The following is a 24,117-nucleotide window of genomic DNA, read 5'->3' as shown; positions in this document are numbered from 1 at the left end:
TATTGATGTTTTAAAAGTGTTAGTATCCCATGAAACACAGCAGCTTCGGTCTCCAGATGAGCGTCATCGGCAATGTCCAGAACTCTCAGGGCTAAGCGATAATGCACTTTGCATTAATGCTTAACATTGAGAAATCCTGACATGCCACACCGAGGGAGTTTGAAGGAAAGTTAAATATATTCCCTTCGAACGGCAGCCCCGTGGGCCTTGGCCGGTAGACAGAGCCCAAGCTGAAAGCGGGGCAGGAATTTGATGTGAGGGGTGGGAGCACATCACGGGAACAAGTTTAGAGCCTCATCCTGGAGAACCCTGTCATTTTAAAGCCCTTCACAATGACCTGGAGTGAACTCCTTCAATGTAAAGAGTATGCCATTTTACGTCTTTATTCCTCTAGCAGCTAGTCTGGTCCTTTGCTAAGAGGGTACACTTGATGTTCGACCCCCAAATGAAGACTTTTCACCCTCTTACCTTCTCCTCAGCTGTCTCCCTCACTATGAAAGAATCCCGTCCCCACCCTACTTTCTCTAGGGAGCTAGCAAAACACTGACATTGCTCCTTTGGACCAATACGAAGATTATTTCCAACATCTCCCCCTCTTTGCTCTCACCTCAAGTTTCATGAGCTGCCGAGAAATATTAATCATTGGAGGCAGCCCAACTAACCAACTAAGGAAATCACTGTGGAGTTCGTACCAGCTGTGGGGGCTCTCCTGCCTGTAACAGAAACCGTGTGCGGAGAGGGGACGGAACAACAGCCTGACTAGCTCTGGTGGTGAAATTTTATGAGCGACTCCTCTGACTACATGCGGACAGCTATTCATACTCTGCCCCAACACCCAGCCCGAGACACGGAGCAAAATGGCACCTTTCGAAAAGCCAAACGCAGTTGGAGCAGAAGCAGGGTGTCTGCCTCTGCCTACACACTTGAGCAGGCTCCACCTCCCTCCCCCACCCCACCCCCCAGCTGCCGGGCTAGGTGTTTGGCCGGCATCCACTGTAATCTGTTCTCCTTCATTATGTTAATCTGTGGGCGGAAAGATTTCTGTCATCTTCGAATCGCTTGCGCGGCAACGGTAAACACCCCGGCCTGCCTGTAATTGGACAGGTGTCTGCTTTGATGTCACCCAGCTTTTAATTCAATTAAAGAACTGGCCACTCTGCTCTCATTACCCACTTGCTTCCCGTTGCACTTTGAGTGCGGCGGTGAAACCCCCACACTCAGCCGTTTGTTGCCTATCCCGGGTCCAGAGTCGCAAAGAGCATGGGTGATGTTTCAAATGGACTCTAACAATCCAAGAGCGTTTTCGCATCGAGAAAGGCATCTGCCATATTGCCGAGACTCTGTGTTCTCCCTCCCTTCTTCTCTCTCTCTCTCTCTGTCTTCCCTTTACATTTTATTCTATCTAAACAGTGGCTTCTACCTACCGGCCAGTAATTAGCAGCAGTCACAGTAAACAGAAAAGCTGTTTCTAGCTTCCTCTCCCCAGGGCTTTGCTCCATCTCCAGAGAACTCATCAGAGTACAATGGTCTTATTTATTTGCTGGCATTTCACATTTGGATCAAGACAGTGAGGCGGGCAGGAGCAGGCATTTATTAAGAGGGCCATCTGGTGAAGGGTACCACACAGGAAGAGCTGCCACAGCTACCTGGGGACATAGCAGGAGAACCACTCTTTAAAAGAAAACCAGCCAGGGGCGGGGAGGCGGAAGAGAAGGAGCCCTTTGTGACTCTGGATTCTGCGGCAGCGTTGATAAATTCTAATTTTTAAGTGTACGTCTCAGGATAAGTTCTGAGTTGCAAACCGATCCAGGAGGTGGATGAAAGAGAGTAAATCAACTCAACACACCCTGCTTTCTGCCCACTTAGAGGAACCTTGGAAAATAAATTAAAGTTCTAACACAGACATTTTGACACAGTGACCCCATGAAACTGAATAATGACATTTGTTAAATATGGATGAAAATTTAACGGTCTAGCAGAGATCTGGAAACATATCCAAGATGTTTCTCCTCTGGTTCTTAGTAGCCCAGGAAGGTGGCTTTGGGTTTTGGGTTTGCTTTTTTTATGTTTCTGGTAATATTAGAAATGAAAGTCAGGATCCCTACTATTTAGAAAATAATAGTCAATTTTCATTTTTAGCAAAAGGTGGAACTCTAAACACACTTACCTCAAACCTAAGGCAATCTTCTGAAAACTCTAAAAACATTTTTTTTTACATTTAATTTCTATCAAGGACATTCTGACCTCTAAAAATTCTAGTAAGAAGTGTGGTCAATGATACGCCTTGGATAAAAGACTAAACAGATTTTGATGCTTACAAATAGGAAAAGAATTTTTTCTTACTCTGTTACTTTCTTTGTGTAATGTAGGCTGTAATCCTCCTAGTCTTCAAGAATGGTTTAAACAATGATTTTAATTGGCCTCAACACATTTTCCAGTTAAGTTGCTCCTAGCACGCGGACCTCCAACCTCCTATTTTCCCTCCATGCCTTTGTGGAAGGAACCTCAGAGTCTTTGACACTGTGATTCTAATTCTGCAAAAGATGTGAAGGACTCGCTCAACTCCCTCTCTGACTCAAAGGGCTGAAGAGGAAGTCACTAGAACTCTCCAAGAAAAGACTAGACTTAACTAAGGGTGGGGTGCAGGAGAGGAGCTAGGAGGAAAGAGAAGACAATGAGGCACCCCTTACTACTGAGAACCCCCCCACCCCCTGGCCCAGAAGGGGAAGCTGACCCGTCTCCTGACTCCAAGTGCACGGGCCTTACCACTGACTGAAGCCCTACTTCCCCAAGAAGGAAAATGACTAGTTGAAGAAACACTACTAAAAATAATAGCACACTTTTTTTATGGTACATACTTCATTTAAAATACCCTAAAATGAGTTAAAAGACCCCAATTTATTACTAAAACCTACATGCACAGAAAGTAGCATGTCTATCTCCCAAAACGAGCAAGTATGCATGCCTGTAATACTCCTTTACACAAACAACTCATCCAAAGAAATGCTACTTTTATCAGTGTGTGTGTGTTGTTGACTAACACTGGACTTTACTTTTACGTATTAATATGTAACATTTCTGAATAGTTCCAAATATGATACAAATAGTAAAAGGTCATAAAAGTTAGAAAACAGACACTTTGAAGTGGCTGTTCCTGTTTAAGAAATCAGATCTGATTGGTAACCGTGAAGCACACATACCAAATACTGTAGTGGTATGGACATGCCCAGTTTGACGACTACTATAGACGTATGTTTATACACATCTTGCCAGCATTTTGGTACAAAATGTTTCCAAAAAGAAATCTACATTCTTCACTGCACATTATTACTGCATACAATAAAATGAATAACTTGTAAAAGTCTCTAACTGAAGGTTTCACAGTCTGAAAGTAGTTCAGGCGCATTATGTATGCAGGAGAGTTAGACAGAACTATTAGCTCATCAACACTGCATTACCTAATGAAATCCTTCTACATTAGCTAAGATGGAACATTACATCATTTCTATTTTTATTATTTATGTCCTAGGCTATATTTTTGTCCTGTGAATTTTTCAGACCAATTTCTTTCAAGATTTACATTTAAAGCAAGAGTTTGTAATAAACTAGAAATATGTAATATTAATTTATGAAGTACTATGAAAATGGCAGACTTTCTCAAAAGCCATTTTATAATGCTATCATCAAAATGAATTTTTGAAATTTACTTCTGATGTTTGCCTGTTGTGCCAGAGACCACTCGCTAAGTACCCTCTTTTATACAATATATTCTCCCCGTCCTCCATAGTAAAGTAAAAAGTTTCTTTTTTAAGCTGGGTAAAAATGGCTGCTTTGAGTAAGGACATTTCCCAGAATTTCCTGCAGTGAAGGTATGGGCATGTGGATAAGTTCTGAACTTAGAATGTAACCAGAAGTGAAGGAATAACTCCTGCAATATGAGCGTGAAGTGAATGCGCATGTCTTTCTCCAACCACTCCTTCTTTCTGCTGGAAGGAGTCCAGAGTGAATGGCTGAGCTCCAGCAGCCACCTTGGATCATGAGGTAGAAACCTCGTCCCTAAGAGTGGCATAGCAAAGAGATGAAATGCATGTGTCTCTGGCCCTGTGAGCATGCCCCCCCCCACCCCAACACTGACTAACTGAACAGCTATTACCAGAGAGAGAAAAATTTCAATCTTCCTTAAGTCACTGTTAGTGTGGGTTCTCAGTCCCTCAGCAGGAATTAATTAAAAATGAAAAACCCATCTATATTCTTTTCCCTGCATAAAAACTTAATATTTTACATAATATAATGTTAGTGAGAGTGTCTGGACTATATTTCGGTGGTATGAAAGCAGATTGCTTCTTATGAGCATTTCAGAACAATTAAAAAAAAAAAAACAGCAACAACCACAAAAGGATTGCTTTCAGCACTGGCCGGAAACAGTGGTGTTTTTCCGAAGAGCCATCCCTAAGAGCTGCAGCCCCACTGAAGGGACTTTTGTGCCTTCATTGTCCTACTTCCCCTGCAGAGCTCCTGCATCTGGGAACAAGGGGCAGGAACAGACAAAGCGGGATAAACAGGGCCCAGCAGGGGACCGGGATGCCTCTCAGCAGGGCATCCCTTTCCTCCCAGCATTTTCCAGGGAGTGGTCCATGGGCCCTCTGCAGGGGACCAGCCAGAACACTGGTAACAGGCAGATTTCCAGTCCCAGGCCAAATGAGCAGGATCTTGTCTGTGGAGCCCAGGAATCTGCATGTTTAAGTAATTCAGGCATACCTATGACCCATATAGTTGAGAATCACCAACTATTACCACTAGCTGGGGAAGAGAGAGAAAAATGAGAGACATATTTCCAGGATGTAACCCATTTGCTTCCTGTAGATGAGCAAGTAATGTATATGAAGACTGAGGCAGTTTTCACTGCAAAAGCTGTATTATAAACTAAAAGATCTTTTTCTATATAAATTTAGATTTATTTGGAGCATCTGAAAGATTATTTTTGGTTCTTCTGCTAAACCATACGGAATAATAACTATTATTACCATCTATTATTCTATTTGAGAAAGGAAGATAACTCCCTAGTCTTTAACTCAATGTAATGCAATAAAAAAATTGAGAAAATATCTTTTTTGTAACAATCACATCCCTAGCACTACAAATTATGATGAACAGTTTACATGTCTAAACACCTTAAGGGAAAAAAAGAAAAAAATATTGCGTACATGCAGATTCTTGATAGGATCTCACATCCAATTGTCAAGTCCCTTTGTGGGCAGCCCTGGGTTGCCAGGGGGAGGCCAGGGCCATCTCTCTGGCCGGCAGCTCTGCATGTTAACAGGGCTGGAGGGAGAATCAGCCAAGGCCATGCAGTTAATTGGAGCCCTTTGCAGGAAGCCTGAAGATACACTCGGGTGGTAACTGCAGGCCTTCCTACCCTGGGGTTGCAGCCGAGGAAATGAACTTGCGAGAACTCCCTGCTCTGAACCCTGGCCTCCGCAGGGCACTGAGCCCGGACGCCGTGGCCCACAGGGGCCCATTTGCTCTTGAGTGGGGCTGTTAACCCTTGGACTCTCCATGCTACTGGGATTTCCCTCACTGGATCCTCTGGTAGCCAAATTCATTAGTGGTAAATATTCTGTCTTGTTATTCTATCCTCCCAGTTCCCTTAGTTAATATTCATTTTTTCCCTTTGCCTTTTGCATTTTGTAAGTGTGAGCATCATGTATCAATTTTTCCCAATCATCATTTCACTTATTTTCGGTGTCTGTAGTTTTCCTTTGCTCATTTTTTTCTACATACTTTCCCTATTTTAGCATTTTTCTATAGATGGTGAACTCTGTTCATCCTACATTTTCAAGGTTCCATTGCTGGGTGGAGGCTGGTACAAGAATTTCTGGGTAAAATTGAAACTCGAGCACTGGTCAGATGCCACTCTTTCCCAGGGTTTCCCAGTGCTGGCTTCACACTGAAAAAACACCTAAACGCCCACACCCATGCTACCGTCGAGACCAGAGACTGAGCCCGTCTGCAGGCAAAGCCAAGGAGCCAGTGTTTCTGAAAGCTCCTGGGAGCTCAGTGTGCAACATGGCTGGGAACAACCACCTCATAAAAATCCCAGTGTGCTGACCAAAGGTTTATGAATACTTGGAAGAACACAACACAAAGACAAATGACCTCTTGCAGGGGAGCCCGAGGCAAATGGCATCTGCACCTGAGTCTAAAACGTCCCTGAGGTCTCAGCACCCTTCCTTCTGGAAATACCAAGGAGAAAGGAACTGCAAATGGACCTGCTGACCCCCATCATACTCCCAGGCAAGGTTTTTATCAACAACTAGGTGTCCAGTGAAATAATTTGGAAATGATTTAATCTTGAGCAAACCCCCGTCTGAAGTTTAGGGATAGGACAATTAAACTCTACAGGTAGGGGTGGGGCTGCATTTAGCTAAATGGGGGACCCTGGGGAGTATTTTGCTCAAGGGAAAACATCTGTAACCCAAAAGGAAGAAGAGAACACATTCAAATCAGAGCACACTCTCATGTTCTGGGGAGGATTTAATTCAGGAAACCTGTACAGTTAAAAATCATCAGTTTCCTGCTAGGCATAAGATCCAGAAAATCTCGGAGTCCATTAAACAAGAGGGAGAAGGCGGGTATCAAACAAAGAGATGAAAACTGAGAATACTGAGCGGGAGGCAGTAATCAAAACAAGCTGGATGAGATGAGGGACAAATGCAAAGTATATAAAAGACTGACACAGCAACAATCCTTTAAATTATCTTCAAAGGCTCAAAGAGTAGATCCGATGGTGCAAAAATCAGAAAAATGAAAGGGAAACCATGGTGAAGCAATAATCTAGAATTCAGAGACTAAATAGTATAAAGATAATTAATTTGTTGGCCATTTCCTATGTGCCTATTTCTGAGCAAAATATTTTATTTAGGCAATTTTTTTCTCTGTTTTTAAACTTGCCTGAGATCATACAGCTGACAAGTGACATAGTTGGAACTTACACCGAAACTGATTTGACTCTACAAAGTGTGTTCCGGACTACTAAAACCAAAGACGAACTGGGAAGGAATAGACAATACAGAAAACTGTTATTTCTCACCAGAAGTAATGATCCTATAAAACACATCAACATTTCTAAGCTGAAAAAGACCCAAATCTGAAGAATGAAAGAGTTGCTGTATAACGGAGAAAAAAAAACCAAACATATTTTCTGATATATTTCTGAACTTAATAGGCAAAGAACCCGACATGAACCAATAAAGTTAAATTGCCTGTGCACCTAATACCATCATTTCCTTCAAAAAAGTAAAACAAACAAAAACCAAGTAACTACCACTCTAACAACCACATTTAAACACTACAATCTCAACAAAAGTCACCACAGTAATGCTGAAAGAGCATTACTTTCAATATCGAGAGCAAAACTGCTCATGAATGACTTCTCCATTTTCCCTTCTTGGTTCCTGGTCAACTCAACCACCTGGGAGAGCAGGCTCTCGATCTCCACACCCCTCACATCTCCACCAGATCCCACTCTGGGGCCCTCACCCCTCCCCTTTCACCCCTCTAGTATTCGTTTTTATTTACTGTGAAAGTCTCTGACTTAGGAGAATTGTTCAAGCTGGCTTTGCGCCTCTCAATTCATGCTTGCCATCTCTTCCCAAATATCCTGGCTCTGTACAATAAAAGTCCACCTGACAAGACTAGAATTCTCTAGAACCTTAACAAATTACCATCTACACATGTCCTTCTCTAGTTAGTTCACAACTGTGAACCACGACAGTGGAGAGAGCAATCCCATCAGTAACATTTTGGAAAAGGCACAAGAGTTGGCACAATAGGACTTCCAAAGATTTTATTTTTGATACGATAAGGAAAGTTCTGTAAAAAGGAGGAACAAAAAAAGAGAAAAGTAAAAAATAAAAATGAAAACAATGATGATAGCAAATGCCTATTATACGGCTGAATAATGCCTATTTCAGCCTATTAAATGGCTGAAAACCATTTTAAATGTTTTATCATGTATTAATTCATTTAAACCCTACAAATCACCCAATCAGGCAGAAAAATGCAATTAGTGTACATACTTAGTTGTAAGAAACTGACAGAAATCTCACATGGTAGATTCTGCTTCTTCTCTGGTGTTTACGAGGATCTACTATAAATGCCCACTGAGTGGGACAAGCAAGGGAGGTTAGCATTTAGACAGTTTGGGAAATATGAAATATTTAATAAGAAGAAGTGTATGATAAAAATGGGGTAGGATTTGTGTCATTACTGAGTGCTCATTTGGAAAGTGCAGATTGGGAATTTTTCGTGATAAACCATTTTTCCCCCTTCCCCAGCTTAGCTACAGCTTGCAGACTGGGCAATGTCAACCTGTGGACGATATCAGGGTGGGTTTCTGTAAGGTGGTTAAAATAAAGACAAAGTAAAGATATGAGGTTTACAAAAACACTTTTGATATATTTGAGCTGTAGTGTTTCAAGAGTCTAGAAAAGGAAGTGAGGGCTGGGGCTGTTGGACCAATAGATACGCCAGGAAGACAATTAAGGCTCCTCTAAAAGCCATATGATTTTTCAAGTTCAAAATTCTTTGTCACAGCAAAAGATGGGTTTTTTCCCTATCAGATTTTTTGAGGCATTTTGCTTTTTTTGGACAAAGGTTTCCATTGGAGCCTTCTTCATTCAAAGGTGCTTTAACATTTCTCAAAGCTGTAAACTGCATGTGTGAATCTGTGCGCATGTGTGATGTGCGTGAGTCTAATCCACTCAAATGGGTCAGCACAGTATTCTGCCCTGTGAGAAATCGATTCACCCGTGTGCCTGTCAGACTGCTGGTGCTCACATACTCCTCTACCTGAACATAATTAGGTTTGATTAACAATTTTACAATAAATAATGGTGCTGTGAACTCGGGCTGGTCCCAAGGAGTAAAGTTTTATGTAGTGTAATAGGTACGTTGGTGGCATATATGAATACAGGATCGCTGGAAGATGTCTAGAGACTTTGAAGGGTTATAAACACCTGTGAACTAATCTTTTAGGGATAGAGAGAATTTCAATCTTGTAATGAAGCTATGCATAAAAGCTCTGATATTTTAGAATTCTTCTTCTCATCTTAGGTGGGTACAAGCTCCCATCTCATTAGATGGGTCCTGTCTTTAATCAGGCAAAAATAGATGAATAATGAATGGGCTTGTGGGGAAAAACCTCAAAGAATGTTTTTACTTAAAATCAAACAAACAGAAAATTACTAAGATCTGCTCCCCTAGGACCATTGCCTTTACCTGTGCGGGTGCTGGTATTGACAAGCTCCAACGTGGCAGCAGGCACGCGGGCTGGGTGGGGGCTGCCACCCTCCCGGTAGGCTCTCAGGAGGTACTTCTCAATTACACCTCTCACCACGACGGGTTCATCCCAGGTCACTTCCACGCTGCGTCCGTTTATACTGCGGGCTCTGGAGGGAGGCCGCACGCTTTGTGGAGCTGCGAGACGATGAAAGAGAAAATAGAGAAAATGGCCATGCTGAGAAGACTACGGCCCCATTCTTCACTTTTAATGGCCGCAGTAAATCAGACTCAACCATTAGCATAAATACAATTTATTAGAGTTGTAACTTTTCAGCATTGATTTAATATGACTGCACATCTTTAGCCATTTGGTTTAAGCGATATTTCAAAACCATCAAAACTCCATCGACATAACATTCTTTCGAGGCTAGTCCGGGTTTTCCCAAAATATTTAACGTGGTTGACATGTTTTAAACATCACTCATAAAGCAGGAGGTGGATGGTGGGCAGATAATAAGTTCAAACCACGTAAGGATGAATCTCTTTGAAGCAAGATAATTAGTGTTATTATACATAGTGCTTTGACACTTTTACATCTTCGACATGTGAGCCAAAAAATATCACATATGGGATGGCTTTGTACTTGAACACCTGATCTCATTGTCCAAATTCAATTGTTTTCATATTAATTTTAAAAAGTCAAAATTCTATCAGATCTGATTTACAGACACAGTACCAAGCATGTTCCTGGGATAGAGAAGCTTGTCCCTCTGAGGTTTGGCACAATCGCTTTTGGGGACATTCTCTTCCGAGTATCACAAAACACTAACGCGAAACGAGGAAGTTTAAGGCAACTGCAAAGCCACACTGACAAGCTGTGCCCCCTCATTTGAGCAATCCATACCTTTAACTACTTATTACACGCTTCCACGGGGCTGATCAGGAAAAACTTCATCACAGCTGACTGCCTGGGGACACGGAGAAAATGCCCCGGGAAGTCCATGGCAGGATGATGGATGAGAGACCTGCTCTGACCGCTCATGGACTCCGGAGCCCTGGCGTCAGAGGACGCGGCTCCGATCTTCCCACATCAGCTCTCCTCCTGGTCGGCCCTTCCTGTTCAGACCCGTAAAATAGGGCGGCTTCCAGGGAAGCGAAGGGAGCACGAAGGATGACAAGCAGGGAAGCCCAGAGGAGGAGGGCCAGCGTCTTCGCCAGGAAAACACCACGGGCGCCCACAGACAGCACGCGGACCGTGCAGTGGAGCTGCCAGCACGGGGACAGTGGCAGCGATGCTGATTTTATTAGTTCTGAAATGTGGTACCGGGCAGAGCACAGGACTGGCTAACAGATGGTCTTCTCATAGGGGACGGAGCAAAACTGACTCCAAAATAATTAAATAGCGCAATTATTCTCCAACCCCTGGGAGCATGTAGCTGCTTGGTGTTGTGGTCAGATTGTAAATATGAATTTATGGCATAAGTTTTTGTGGTCAGATCATGGCTATAAATTCAGAGCTCTCTTTGCAGGCATTCTCAGTGGCCGTCAAAATGGAGACTGTTAAGCTATATAAGCGATGCACGTTCTAGAAGCCTGTTTACCGAATTAAGCTGAAAGCAGGCTTTATAGCGTATTTGTTAATAAGGTAGAGGAGTGTGAAATCCGGCCAGAGGACATTCTGGTAACAAAAGCATAGCTTATATCAGGGCTTTCTGCAAGCACTGAAGTTGAGTAAGATTTTAGGAGAATATTCAATTCATTGTCTTGCCTACAAAGAGATGATCATTTGAATTATCCTGGAAAAGTGTCAAGCTGTCCTGTTCTAGAAAATCTGTAAGGCAGGGATCTTCAGAAATTATTCTTAGTAGCTCACCTTGGTATTTAATTATATTTTACATGAACCAGATTCTGCAGAAGATGTCTGGGTTAGTAACCCATTGTTGATAAAAAGTATGAGAGACTATCCTAGTGAAAAACGTATCTTTCGACAAACTGTAACTTGCTGAGGATAAATGTTAAGAGATTTAAGTGGCAATCGTATGGAAATGGATTTGCCTTTCTGACAGATATTTGACCCAAAAGGGTAGGAGGGCACTGATTCACCAAACTTTTTGTGATGAATGCCTCCCTGTGATGACATTCTGTAAAAAGATGTTTTGGTCACTGTCAGAAGCTCAACGCATTTATAAATCAGTTGTCTGAGATGAGACCTAATGTATTCTAGCTACCTCCTAGTTGTCTCCCCGCTAACACACAAAAAATTAGAGCAATCATCAATTTTTACTCTGGGCGAGTCCTTCTAAGACCCTAAAGTCAACACGATGGCACACATCTGTCATGAGGGGACAGAAGACACGTGCTTTCGACCAGGGTGCAGGTTTCATGCACCTTCTACCACGGGGATGCTAGAGGCCACCGCCCCCACTTAATGGTGACCCCGACTATAGCTTTCTGGAGTCTTCAGTCCAAGAAGGTTCTTGTCCTTGACTATATTCCTCTACATACAGGCCTGTGGAATCCCTAAGACAACATGCAAGCTCTTTCTGCATACTCAGAGGAAAGAATCAAGCCTGGGCCAGTACTTACTAGGTTCTCGAAAAATCAAAAGCGCTAAATCGAGCCATCAGCTGATGCATCTGCCCACCAAGGCAAGCTCTGTCACAAGCCTGAAAACACACTCTTTGCTTCAGGGGGATGGTCTTTCCTTTTCTTCACATGCACTAACATGGATGTGGCACATACACATGTGAAGGTAAAGAATACTTACCTGCTCCTGTGGTTCGTCCCCGACTCCAATCGCTATAGACAGAACCGCCTTCGTGTGAGGCTATCACTCGATACAGGTATTCTTAAGTGGAAAGGAGGAGGAGAAAGTAAAATTACTTAGGTAGGTAGACAAGGGGTGGGCTGGCAGAGGGGAGGAGGGGACAGGGAGGAAATATGCAACCATCCACTCCGCACACCTCCACGTTACCTGTGAAAGGTTGGAGACCATGGTCGAGAACGCTCTGCTCTCTTCCCCGGTACACGAGGATGGAGTCATTTCCCCTGCAGTTAACTGCTCTGTCATTTGATAGGCACCCGTCCAGATTGACTCTGACAGCACCGCTGGACACAGACGCCAAGTGAACAAGAGCACCCCGTGCGAACGCAACGTCCTTCATGCAGCCACCGAAACCTGGCAACGGTGAGAGGTCCGCGTCAGAGGAAGGGCCAGGGTCATTTGTTACCTATCATTTTCGTCCTCTGCGGTACATTTTCAGGACGTGGGTGGGGGGTGCTTTAGATAACAAATTTTAAACTTGCAAGTCTCCTTTGGGAAATCCTTGATGTCTCCTCTTGCTTTTTATCAGATGAAGCTATCTCAAGGAAATAATTATGTTATTTTGAAAAAATATATAAGCTGATAAGCATCATTCAACTGACTTCTATGCAACTGAAAGTGTTTGTTATGCACATTTTTCTTATTGTATATATGTCACTGACATAAAATTGAGGCCACTCCACATTATAGCAGGGGGTATCCTCATACCGCACAATTCTAACAAATGAAGTTCCCTGTAAAAGTCGGGGTTTATGGGCTCCCAAAATAAATATTTGAAGTAGCATAATTATTCAACAAGATCTTTGGGGGAAAAATACCCTTAGAGGATATTATGCAGGATAACAGGAGGGAGAACAGAGTTTCAAAATACTCTAGAATCCTGGGATATTGCAAGGAATTCCGTAACAATCATTTCAGAGCCACAGAGCTAAGTCCCAGTCATATCTGCAGAGAGAGGAGCTGCGGGTGTGCCCGACCATTTTCTTGGGGTTCCAGAACCCAGGATGTAGACGGTGCTTCTAGTTTTGGGTTTGTGTCAGCAAGACAGGGACCAACTGCAGCAATGGAAACACCCAAGGTTTCACGGAATGTGTCATCTGCAGAGCTGACTGTAGCATGACCATGGTGCAGTTCGGGTCTGTGAACTTGAACACAGAACACGTAGGAAACGGATGGGGGAAAACCGTGGGGCAGCCAGCCAGGGACTGGCGGTGGCTTTGGATCCCACACTAGTCAGTGTAAACAGAGGTCCGCTTCGTGAGGTCGAGCAGTCCTCTGCTTAGAATTCTGCTCTAAGAGGTAAAGGAAGAAATGGGCAGACTGCCTTTGAGATCGCCGGAGCGCGCGCACGCGCACACACACGCATTCTGAACAAAGCGCTGTCAAGTTTGAAAGGCCCCTAGCACTTTCAAACTTGATTAGCTCTTTTCAAGATGAAAGCACCTCCACAGAAAGTGGAAATAAACCATCAAGCAAACGCTGAACAGTAAAATAAGGTAATAGTAACAACGACCGTATTGTTCTCTTCAGCATTTATTATGGCTCCAGACACGTTAAGTGGCAGCCTCTTCCCTTCGAAATGCCTTTGCTATTATTCACCCTCTTTTAGGCCTGGGCGATCAATACTGCTCGTCTATCTTGGACACACAGGAGATACTCAATAAGTTGGGTGAACTGAATTGAAAGGAATGAAGCTCCACAAAAAAGCATCCGCTTGACAATGCAAGAGCTAAGAATTCTAATTTCTGCGCCAGTGATCTGATGGCATGGGGCTGAATCACCTAACTTCTCTGGACCCTGTCCAGTTTCCCCACCAACAAGACACCAACAGTGGAAAGGCGGCTTTGGCAAGCGTTGGGGTGTGTTATAAGGAACATTCCTCTAAAGGTTTAAGGGGCAAGGAGTTTCGGTTTGCAAGACAGGAAGAATTCTGGAGAGGATCACACAACAATGCGAGTGTGTATGATGCCACAGAAATGCACGTCTAAAAACAGTTAATATGGTAAAGTTTGTTGAGCTCCGCACACTTCTTAAAAATTTAAGAAAAAGGTCTTAAGAATTCATCTACAGGATGGAGTTTTCAATATGGGGAAGGCCACTGGCAGAGTCTCCCCTGCCTGCATTGACAAAGGGTCCGGAGTCGCAGCGGGAGGGAAGTCTGCGGAGAGGTCTAGTCCTCGTTGGGAAGTGGAACTCTGCTGGCCGACGTCATGGGTGAAGGTGCCTGAGCGTGAGTGTGGGTCTCGCTGGCCCCCTGGGGGGCGGAGCCCTGAGAATGAATTTGCAAAGGTCCTTCAAATCTGTGCCCCGAGAAACACTTCCGCCAGGAACGCTGCCTGACTTCCTCTCACATTCAAATGGGTTGTGAGAAGAAGGACAGGGGAGAGGATATGTTTGTGGGAGGATAGTACACGCCTCCTTTCCTTGCTTCCCTGCCTTTGGGAGAGTCAAAAACGAACAAACAAATACACAGCCAAACAAACCCTCCCGCCACCACCCCAGCCTTAGGCCTCCAAGTAACTAAAAGGTGCCCCAGAGCTCTGGGCTGAGGACCCAGCCAGTGGCCCTTCTGGGAGAAGCATCCAACTGCAGGCTCTCCGCCTGGTAGGAAGTCTGGCTTCCACCCCAACTCCCGCCTGCTCCACAGAACCGAACTCTAGGCCGCCATGGGCCACACCCAGGCACTCCCAACCTAGAGGTCTGGGATGGTCCCACGTGATGGTTCTAAGCTACATGCCTGGGATCTGAGTTGGTACACCTCTAGCAAAGTATGTTGGCCAGCACTTCCAAAACACAGAGAAACATTAATTTGCATTTGACTCGAAGGGACATTACAACATTAATGGATAAGGTGCAGGGGGGAACCCTAACGAAATAGAGCCTCTGAAAAGAGGTGCTAATTGAGAAGCACAGGAAGATTGTTAAGACTCTTGCTAATGGACTCAAAAATACAGCACGTGAACATGATTAATCTGAATTATGATTTAAATACTTCGTGTAGGCAGCGCCTCTATATAGTGAACATTTTCCTGATCTCCATATAAAACACGTAATTACTTATAAGGATTAGTATCACTCACTGCATCTGAGCTTGAATTGTAGGGGCCAGTGTCATAAAATATGCATTTTAATAACATTTCCAGGGAATTCTAATATATCTTGGATCATAATAATAATAATACCAGCTAATTATATTGCGTTCTTCCTATGTCCCAGCTATTCCACTTCATATTTTATCAGTGGTTTGAGAACCACTGATGTGGCTTGACAGTGCAATGATAAAAATTTAGTATCGCCCATAGATAAAATATCTTTCAGGATTATGGATTTAGTCACAGTGCAGATTAAATTCTTCCCCTTTGGTCTGTGGTGATGTTGTAAACTTCTAGCATTATACTATTAGAGTTTAGGCCACGCCTCTAGGGCCACCCTGGCAGTGGGAGTTGGAAAGCATGATGCTTAATAGGCAGGGAGTTTTTTTCCCCAGCTGTAAATATGGTCGAGGAATCTTGTTCCTATGAAGGGTTTTCGAGCTCTTTCTAACCTCTGAAACCTGAACATCAGGAGAAACCTTTATATGGACGCAATATTTCCAGCTTCTGCTACACGTTAAGTGCCTTGGAAATGTCATTACTGTCTCCCCCCTCAGATATTCATTAACTCCTTACTCGTACCCTTCTTCAAGTCTTCTGAGGGCTTGCCATATATTTTCCCTTCAGAGGCATTTAAATCTTTATGTACTCCCCAAATAGGCAAAAACTGCTTCATGGAAGTTTTAACCATTCACAGTGCATAGGCTTTGAAATACATAGAGAAGAGTTTCTACATGGGAGCATGCTGGGCCCCAAGCTGGCCCTCCACTTTGGAGAGGAGGAGCATTGGCTCATGCCCATAGAGAGAGCACTTCTGAGAAAGTGGACTTTGACACCAGGAGGCCTGACCAATATGCTCGCTCTTTATCTGCTACCAGCCATGTGACCTTGGGCAAATGACTCTCCTTCCTGCCCTTCAGGTCCCTCATCTGTAAAATGGGGCTAAAATAACAACACTCCACTCATAGGCTGGTTAGGGAGAACCCCCTCCCACTCGTAAAAGCTCTCGGAAGCATGCCCGGCACACAGACTGCACTAAGTCATGGTTAGCCTCCTAAAATGAGTTTCTCTAATTGGGTTTGCTCATTATATGAGTTAAATACTATGTATTAGATGAGTTATTTTTTCCTCTGATTATGTTATGTGTTTAACCATAATGGGGGTCAAATACTTGCTTTTGTTATGACTCACACACTTGTGAAAGTTTCCTTCATGGTTATTAAGAATCAATGAGAGATTTTTCTCAAGAACTTTGAAATTCAGCTCAACCCACCTTTTTGTGTGCTTCACTGTGCGAGAGCACCTTTGAAATTCATGGAGACAATCAGCCTTTATGTCAGAAAACAACCCTAGTGAATTGAATGCCATTTTTCCTGGTTGTGCACACCAACCTAATTCATTTCTTAGTCTGTAAATGTAGTGATGAGTATTCAAAAGAACCAGAACCACACATGTTCTCTGTGAAAACACATGGCAAGGACTGGTATATTACATATCATTTAAAATATTTTCTGAAGACCTGTTATAACATATCTATTGATTATAAATAAGCATTTGTAAATATATCGATTATGTATGAGGGCACACACTTAAGGGCAACATACGAAACCGTTTGAAGAAGTAGCTTGTAATCTTTTTTTAAGAGCTTAAAATTCTGCAACACAGGGGTGGGTGGGTGTTGCTTGCAGCCTGACTCTATTGCTGTATTTTGAAACACAAAGCCACCAAAAGCTGGTTAAGACCAGGGCTGTCATGGTTTGGGATTCTGCCAGGGGGCTTTTACCTGGTTCCAAAGTCAGGTGTTTATAAGAGTCCTGCAGCCACGATGGGGCTCCCCCCACGTAGACAGGGGAGTTCACCGTCAGGGCCTGGGCGCTGGACCCCGACACGCTCTCTGTCAGTTCGTTCATACTAGCCGAGACAACGGCGCCTGCCTTCTTGAGAACGACTTTATTCCACTTTCCGTCGCAGTAGGACAGCCCCAGCCACAGATCCAGGCGGGTGAAGGTAAGACTGGTGTTTAACCGCAGGCTCAGGAGTCCGCTCTTCAGTTCCACCTGCATTTCATATTAAACCAGAGAGAGCAGAGATATAAAAAGACTGCAGAGTGGCAGTTTGGAAGCAAGCAGAAGGTCAATTTCTTGAAGAAAAGCAAGAAATTTCCCTGAAAGCACTCTATAAAAATATTCCACTTCGTTCTAAGCCTAACTGGAGTAACATACAATGAAGTACTTTGCAAGCTTCTAACTGGCATGAAGAATTCTGTATTGAGTCAAAAAATGTATACACAGCAGTGATTATATGATATCACAAAATATGATGTAGGCAGGACCTTTTGGGGGGGCGGCTAAAAACATAAAGCCTAAACTCTAGCATAAGTGACTGGGGAGAACAGAACAGTTTGAACTGGTATTTTTGAGAGTTTAGAAAATGAGCAAATACTACTTCATATATCAATTTAATTTCGGGGGAAATATGACAATAAGAAAATGAAATGTCAAGCTTGATTAAGCTTGTTTTAACTGGCTGGTGAACTCAATTTAAAATTTTTAAGGTGTATTCTGATTCGCTATTTCAGTTTTAATATTCTAAATCTCTAACATAATTGCCTCTCTGTGTTTCCTTCTGGATTACAGTGCCCTTTTCTAATCCAAACATATTTTGCCCACAATTTCATGATAAAAGAAATGCCCTCCAGTATGTGTTTCCTTCAAAATGGTACACGATGCTTATCTATCTTCACTTTGTGTTAAACGGTTAGAAGTCAAATCAGTGACCATGGGAAACTGAAACACTTGAGATCGGTCATGTCTAGTGAACCAAATAAGTAAGGCCGGATAAAGATGTTTAACAGGACAGGCAAGCAGGCGAAGCAGCTCTGTAACAGGGCGCACTGTGAGAGCTCCCTGGGAGGTGGGAAAGGTTTAAAGTACAGGGATATGAGATTCCTGGAGGACCCTCTCAGCAGGGGATTAACACATGCAGTGGCCTGGGGACTTGTACGAGCTCATTAGGTTTAGAGAAAGGGACCAAGTTAGGAAAGCTAGAGGATGCCTTTAAGTGGGGGGTGGGGGTTGGTAGGAAAAGTCCTGCCAGGTATACAGAAACAAGATTTTTTAAGAATTGGAGCAATAAAGAAAAAAATGTTCACCCATATTCTTTCCACCATTATCTTAGCTAACAGTTCACCCTCCCAGTCCTAAGAAGTATATACTGGGAATAAGAGCTAGACTGGAATTTAAAAAAAAAAGAAAACTATTATAGAATCAGTAAAATTGGGGGTGAAAATAATGAGAGAGATTAAACTAAGAACAATAATAATGATAATAGTGAAAATTTAATCTAAGTGGTGATTTTTGAAAGCTACCCAGTGGGACCTGGCAAACAGTTGAATGTACAATATGAACGAAGTCACTCAAGGACACATGGGGACATCCCTCTTACTTGCTTGAGTGTGATTTTCCCAATACACAAAGCATTAGAGAGAAAGACTGTCTATTGTTGTTTTTATCAGGAAGAGTGGGGAGTTCGAAATGCCTGTAAGACACTCAGAATGAAGTTTTCTTAAGGCAGCTGAACACAAAGACAGGCCAGTAAAATGGAAAAAGCTCATGATGAGATCGATACAATCATCCAGTTAGTGTAAACAGAGTGAAAAGAAAAAGGAGAAGAATATAGAATTTTGGGGTAAGAGCAATGTTTTAAGGGAAAATAGGGTAAATCTATTTAAGGTGACAATGATCTTGCAGAAGCCAGCAGATTTCAGGAAAATCCAGGGCAATAGCATTCTGGAAAGTCTGTAGCAATCAGAATATAATGCCATTTTTCTCAATGCCAAAAGCAAGAATTTTTAGACGGTCATACAGGGCGTTCAAACTACAAGTATGAGAGAGGATAATAAACACAAGATTCTGATGACATACGAGCTCTGGAGAAAGAGAAGGAAGAGGGTTGGGAGAGACCCAAGAGGTAGATATAACAAAGGGCAACATTTTAGTACTTGGGTGGGGTGCTACATTCATAGGGGTTTGCTGCACTTTTATACTATTGTAGTAAGCTGCATTTTAATCCCTCATCCTGTTTTGTTAAAATTACAATTTTCAGCCCTGGCTGGTGTAGCTCAGTGGATTGCGCACGGGCCTGTGAACTAAACAACTGCAGTTCGATTCCCAGTCAGGGCACATGCCTGGGTTGCAGGCCAGTTCCCAGCAGGGAATGCACGAGAGGCAACCATACATCGATATTTCTCTCCCTCTCCCCTTCCCGTCCCCTCTAAAGATAAATAAATAAAGTCTTTTTAAAAAATTACAATTTTCATGGTCTTGGTAATAATGGTCATTTAAAAAAAATCATCGGGACCCTAAAATATAAAATGCTCCATAGAACTCCAACACTGAAAATGACTCGGGGGGAAAGTATAAAACAAAAGTAAATTTGAAAGGAAACCCCCATTTAGTATAATGTGAACCCCTGGTTTGTTTATTTAAAGCTGGATCTGACATTGTAAGGTAAATTAAATGAAATTTAATTAACATACAGCAAGAAAATCGGGTCCATCTTTGTTGTAAATGAAGAGAAGCAACCCATTCAACTGGTCTGTTCTGAAGGTAAAGGAAATCTCAAAGTCCAGTCCACCTTGAAATGTGTATGGAGAGAGTTCCAGGAATCCTGTAAAGAAAGGAATGTGTACATATGAGCGTGTGGAAAGCCAGCATTGTACGTGTGCCATAAGGTACCCCTAGGACACGCACTGCCCTTGTGTACGTGTCTCACAAATGAAGACACAGTTCAATGTTAGGAAAACCCCCTTGTAATTGTATGGGAGTGAGAGAATGAAGTTGACATACCTTGTAAGAGGAAGTAATTTATTCTCTAAATCATGGATACAGCTAAGGCTATTGTTGTTTTACATAAATCTTAGCAATAAGCAGTGGCATTGACTTCTGAAAGCGACGATAGGAAAGAGCAATGAAAGAGTACACAGATTATGATATCATATGGCTTTCGATTTTGAATGTACTTTAAGCAACTTAACAACGGACTAATTTAGTTACAGAGGCAGGAGGCAAAGGTGGTCTTTCATTTGAAGAATGAGTCACCAAATCCCCGTGTTCCCCACCCCACCCCATTATCCTGAAGGGCTGCCAGGCAGAGACTGTGGGTGGTGGGGGGTATGCCGGGGACACCACATCGCCTCTGCTGTAGCCTTTGGTGAAATGACAATGAGAGGGGTTATCCAGTGCAGCTCTTTTTTGATGACCTACTTACCCCATCACAAAGCTGAAATTTTACTCTGAGCAATAGTGTCCATCTACGTAGTAAAATAAGTAGGTATTTGTGGGTTAACCTGGTAACTCCTTTGAAACAGCTTTCTATGTAAATTTTATTCTAGGTAAAACAATTAACTTCCAAATGGACATTTCTGATATGAACACATGTAAACCGAGAGCTGCTTTGGGCCACCTTAGAGCTTATACACAATTATATGTGTTTATTCACAAGTCTTACAATTTATATTACGTTTCCCAACTTTGAGCATATATTTATGGGCACCATGGCATAAGCAGGTATTCCTAAGAGGTCAAAGTAATTGGACAGGAGAGATTAAACTATGCCAAGGGTAGAACGTGCATACTAGGCAGTGCCCAATGGCTACGTGAGGACCTTACCTGTCCCCAGGAACTGGGCCCCTTCCTGCAATGAAGAGGGGCATCCTTCCCAGGTGCTATACACGTTGAGTTGCTCTTCAGAATTCTGCCAAACCAGAGGCTCCCAAACAGCAGAGGGGCTGTAATTCTTCATAAAATACACGTCCTTGAGACAGCCCACAAAGCCCTTTCGAATTATGTCTGCAGGAGTTGATGGGTATCAAGAAATGCGTAGTTTGAAAATTCTTTTCAAGCAATTAATTTATGTGCAACTAAAAGTAACAGGCAATAGCTCTCTCCACCTATTTACTGCACACCCTTCATGTAAACACCCACCACCAGCTATGCTAAATGGTAACAATGATAATGTTTAGCCCTGGTTCCGACCCATCGTATATACAGAAGCAGGTGTTAAGGCAAAATAAAAGTTGGTTTCATAATACTAGAAAAAATAATGCCTTTTAAAAAGATTTTATTTATATATTTCGAGAGAGAGAGGAAGGGAGAGAGAAAGAGAGGGAGCAAAACATTAATGTGTGGTTGCTTTTCACACACTCCTTGCTGGGGACCTGGCCAGTAACCCAGGCATGTGTCCTGACTGGGAATCAAAGCAGCAACCCTTTAATTCAGAGGCTGGCAATCAATCCACTGAGCCACACCAGCAAGGGCAAATAATGCCTTTGATCTAACAAGGATATTTCATCTACCACTGATCTTAAAAATAAACCCTGGCTGGTGTAGCTCAGTGGATTGAATGTGGGCCTGTGAACCACATGATTGCGGTTCGATTCCCAGTCAGGGCACATGCCTGGGTTGCAGGCCAGTTCCCAGCAGGGGACTCACGAGAGGCAACCATACACTGATATTTCTCTCCTCCTCTCTTTCCCTTCCCCTCTAAAGATAATAAAATCTTTATAAAAATAAAATAAATAAATGTACTATCATGTTTTAAAAGTAACATTTGAAGGAACTGTTTCTATTAAATCTACTGTTTCCAGTTTAGTGCCCTCATCACAATAAACTTGTCTGCTTTACAAGTCAATCAGTACTTTCCTCTCATTTCTAGGAAGGGTGATTTTTTTTCTGCCTAAGGTTAATTTCACTCAGGTTAGTTTTATTGGCTTCACAGTCTTGGTTCTATTGACCTAAAATACAGGACTGACTTTGACTCTGCCCCAAGCACTCATGGCATCAGGCTGGAATCATCTGTTGATACAACCGCACCTTCTGTCGCAGCAAAGGCCCCGTGCAGGTAATACACCTGTGGACATCTTGGGACTGAGTGAGTCAGTCACGGCCTTTCACACAGCCCAGTCCGCACACAGCAAAGCTTCTTCACCCAATTTAAACTGAACATCAAAGTCCTGGCTCTCCATTTCTGGGTGGTTTTATGTTCAACTTCAAAATCTCCAAGCCACACTAACACACACTGCTAAAATACCGTAATTCATTTAAGCAAAAGTTTAATAAACTTTTACAGATCAAGGACTGGTGGCTAAGATTTTCAGTGAAGTTAATACAAGGCTCCTTTAGAAAGGAGGAGAGACCTAAGGGAAAATTGAGACATATGGATACAGGAAATAAATACAACATAAGACGGAAAATAATGCTACTGCTCCTTCTTTAAAGCAATGTCATTTGATTCTATTGTAAATTTGGGGGATGACCTATACATTCTAGAACTTTCCCAGACTCACCGGGATGCCTCCTCCGGATGGCATAGCCCTGTGGCAGGCCCCCCACAAACACGCCTGTGTTCTCTCCGATAACGGTGCTGCCGTTCTGGCGCCCAGAGGAGCCTAGGGGGGCGCAGAAGGCAAGTCCAATGTCAGCAGGATTATCTTCTCTACTCATTTACCAAGTGAGGAAATCCTTCACTGGATTTGGGGACATCACTTTCCTGGTCCTTCTCTTCATGTCTGCCCTGGTTAATTTTCTCCACGGGTTCTTCCTCACTGGCCCCAACATTTTGATGTTGGGGTGACCCAGGCCTCCCCCTTCTCTGATCTCTTGCTCCACCTACAACAACACCCTACATCTTTCAGAGGGTAAATTGACAGCAGGGCACCTGTGCAAACTACCGGGGCCACAGCCCAGCACAGGCCTGGGTCCCCGACTCTGTTGCATCAAAATGCAAACCTCCTGTTAAGATTTCTGACTCCATTCTTCTTTCGGAGGCGTGGCAATGCTCTTCTCAGAGCCCAGACCACTGTGATCAGCCCTACGTATATCTGGTCCCTGGGCTTTAAATTCCATCTCAGCCGACACCTCCGATTTGCATCTCTAGTCTGCAGATCTCTCCCCCTGAACTCAGACTTGTGTGTTCGGTAACTTGCCTGATATCGCCACGTGGACACCTCATGGAGATCTAAGACCTAACCAGTTCAAACTGAACTCTAAATGCCTCTCTCCCAAACTGCTTGTCCCTGCGTCTCGCGCATCTTTGTTACAGCAGCTGCCTTCTTGCGGTGGCCCTGACCCCAAATCTAGTGTCATGCTCTACAGGAGGGGTTGGCAAGTTCTTTCTGTGAAGGGCCAGTCAGCATATATTTGAGGCTTTGCAGATCATACAGCCCCAAGCAGCCACCCACAATACGTAACAAATAGGTACCGTTGTGCTTCGATAAAACTTTACAAAAACAGGCTAGAGCTTGAATTGGCTCCCAGGTGGCAGTTTGCCCGTTCTACCACAAGCAAATCTTTCTAATGTAACATTTACAGTATCTCCACATTTCTCTTTACATCCAAATGACTTGCCTGTTCAAAAAAACCATCATTTCTTTTGCTTGAATTATTTAAAAATTATCACAAGAGCCTATTCACATGTCTCCATGCTTCTAGCCTTACTCCCATAAAAGGTATTCTCCTCAGAGCAGCCAGAGTGTTACTTTTAAAGAAAGAAGTCATTTCGTGTCGCTTCCTCTCTCAGAATTCTCCGATGGCTTCCTCTTTTCAGGAAAAAGTCCACAAAGCTTCACCTCACACAGTCCTAATGGTCTCTCTGGTGTCACAGGCCGCCACCAGCCTTTTGCCCCCTCTTCCCCACACTGGCCTCCTGTTGGTTGCAGACTTGTCTCATGTGGTATGGTCTCACTCACCTTGGGTCCCTGGTGCCCACTGATCACCTGGCTCAAAACATCCTTCCGCTGAACACTTTCCTGATTTACCCTAACACCCCCTTTAGGTCTCTGCTCGGGTGTCACCTTACCACAGAGGCCACCTCTAACATTCTCTTAAAAAATCAAAGCATCCTCCCCCAGCGCGTGCGCGC

At 43.3% G+C, this 24,117-nt stretch overlaps 1 protein-coding gene across 1 annotated transcript in view; it reads right to left on the bottom strand.

Annotated features, from left to right (window-relative positions):
* USH2A (usherin) overlaps positions 1-24,117 on the bottom strand; it is a 530,092-nt gene that overhangs the window by 299,683 nt on the left and 206,292 nt on the right. The window contains exons 24-30 of the mRNA XM_037069500.1: positions 22,544-22,645; positions 20,868-21,047; positions 19,736-19,866; positions 16,982-17,255; positions 12,257-12,460; positions 12,050-12,130; positions 9,280-9,477 (exon numbers count right to left, since the gene is read on the bottom strand). Of these exons, the coding sequence (XP_036925395.1) occupies positions 9,280-9,477; positions 12,050-12,130; positions 12,257-12,460; positions 16,982-17,255; positions 19,736-19,866; positions 20,868-21,047; positions 22,544-22,645 (1,170 nt within the window). The remainder of the gene's footprint in view (positions 1-9,279; positions 9,478-12,049; positions 12,131-12,256; positions 12,461-16,981; positions 17,256-19,735; positions 19,867-20,867; positions 21,048-22,543; positions 22,646-24,117) is intronic.

Source organism: Sturnira hondurensis, unplaced genomic scaffold (genome assembly GCF_014824575.4).
Source record: "Sturnira hondurensis isolate 20B ecotype Veracruz unplaced genomic scaffold, ASM1482457v3 Scaffold0018525, whole genome shotgun sequence".
NCBI lineage: Eukaryota > Metazoa > Chordata > Mammalia > Chiroptera > Phyllostomidae > Sturnira > Sturnira hondurensis.
This window is presented reverse-complemented; position numbering and strand designations above follow the sequence as displayed.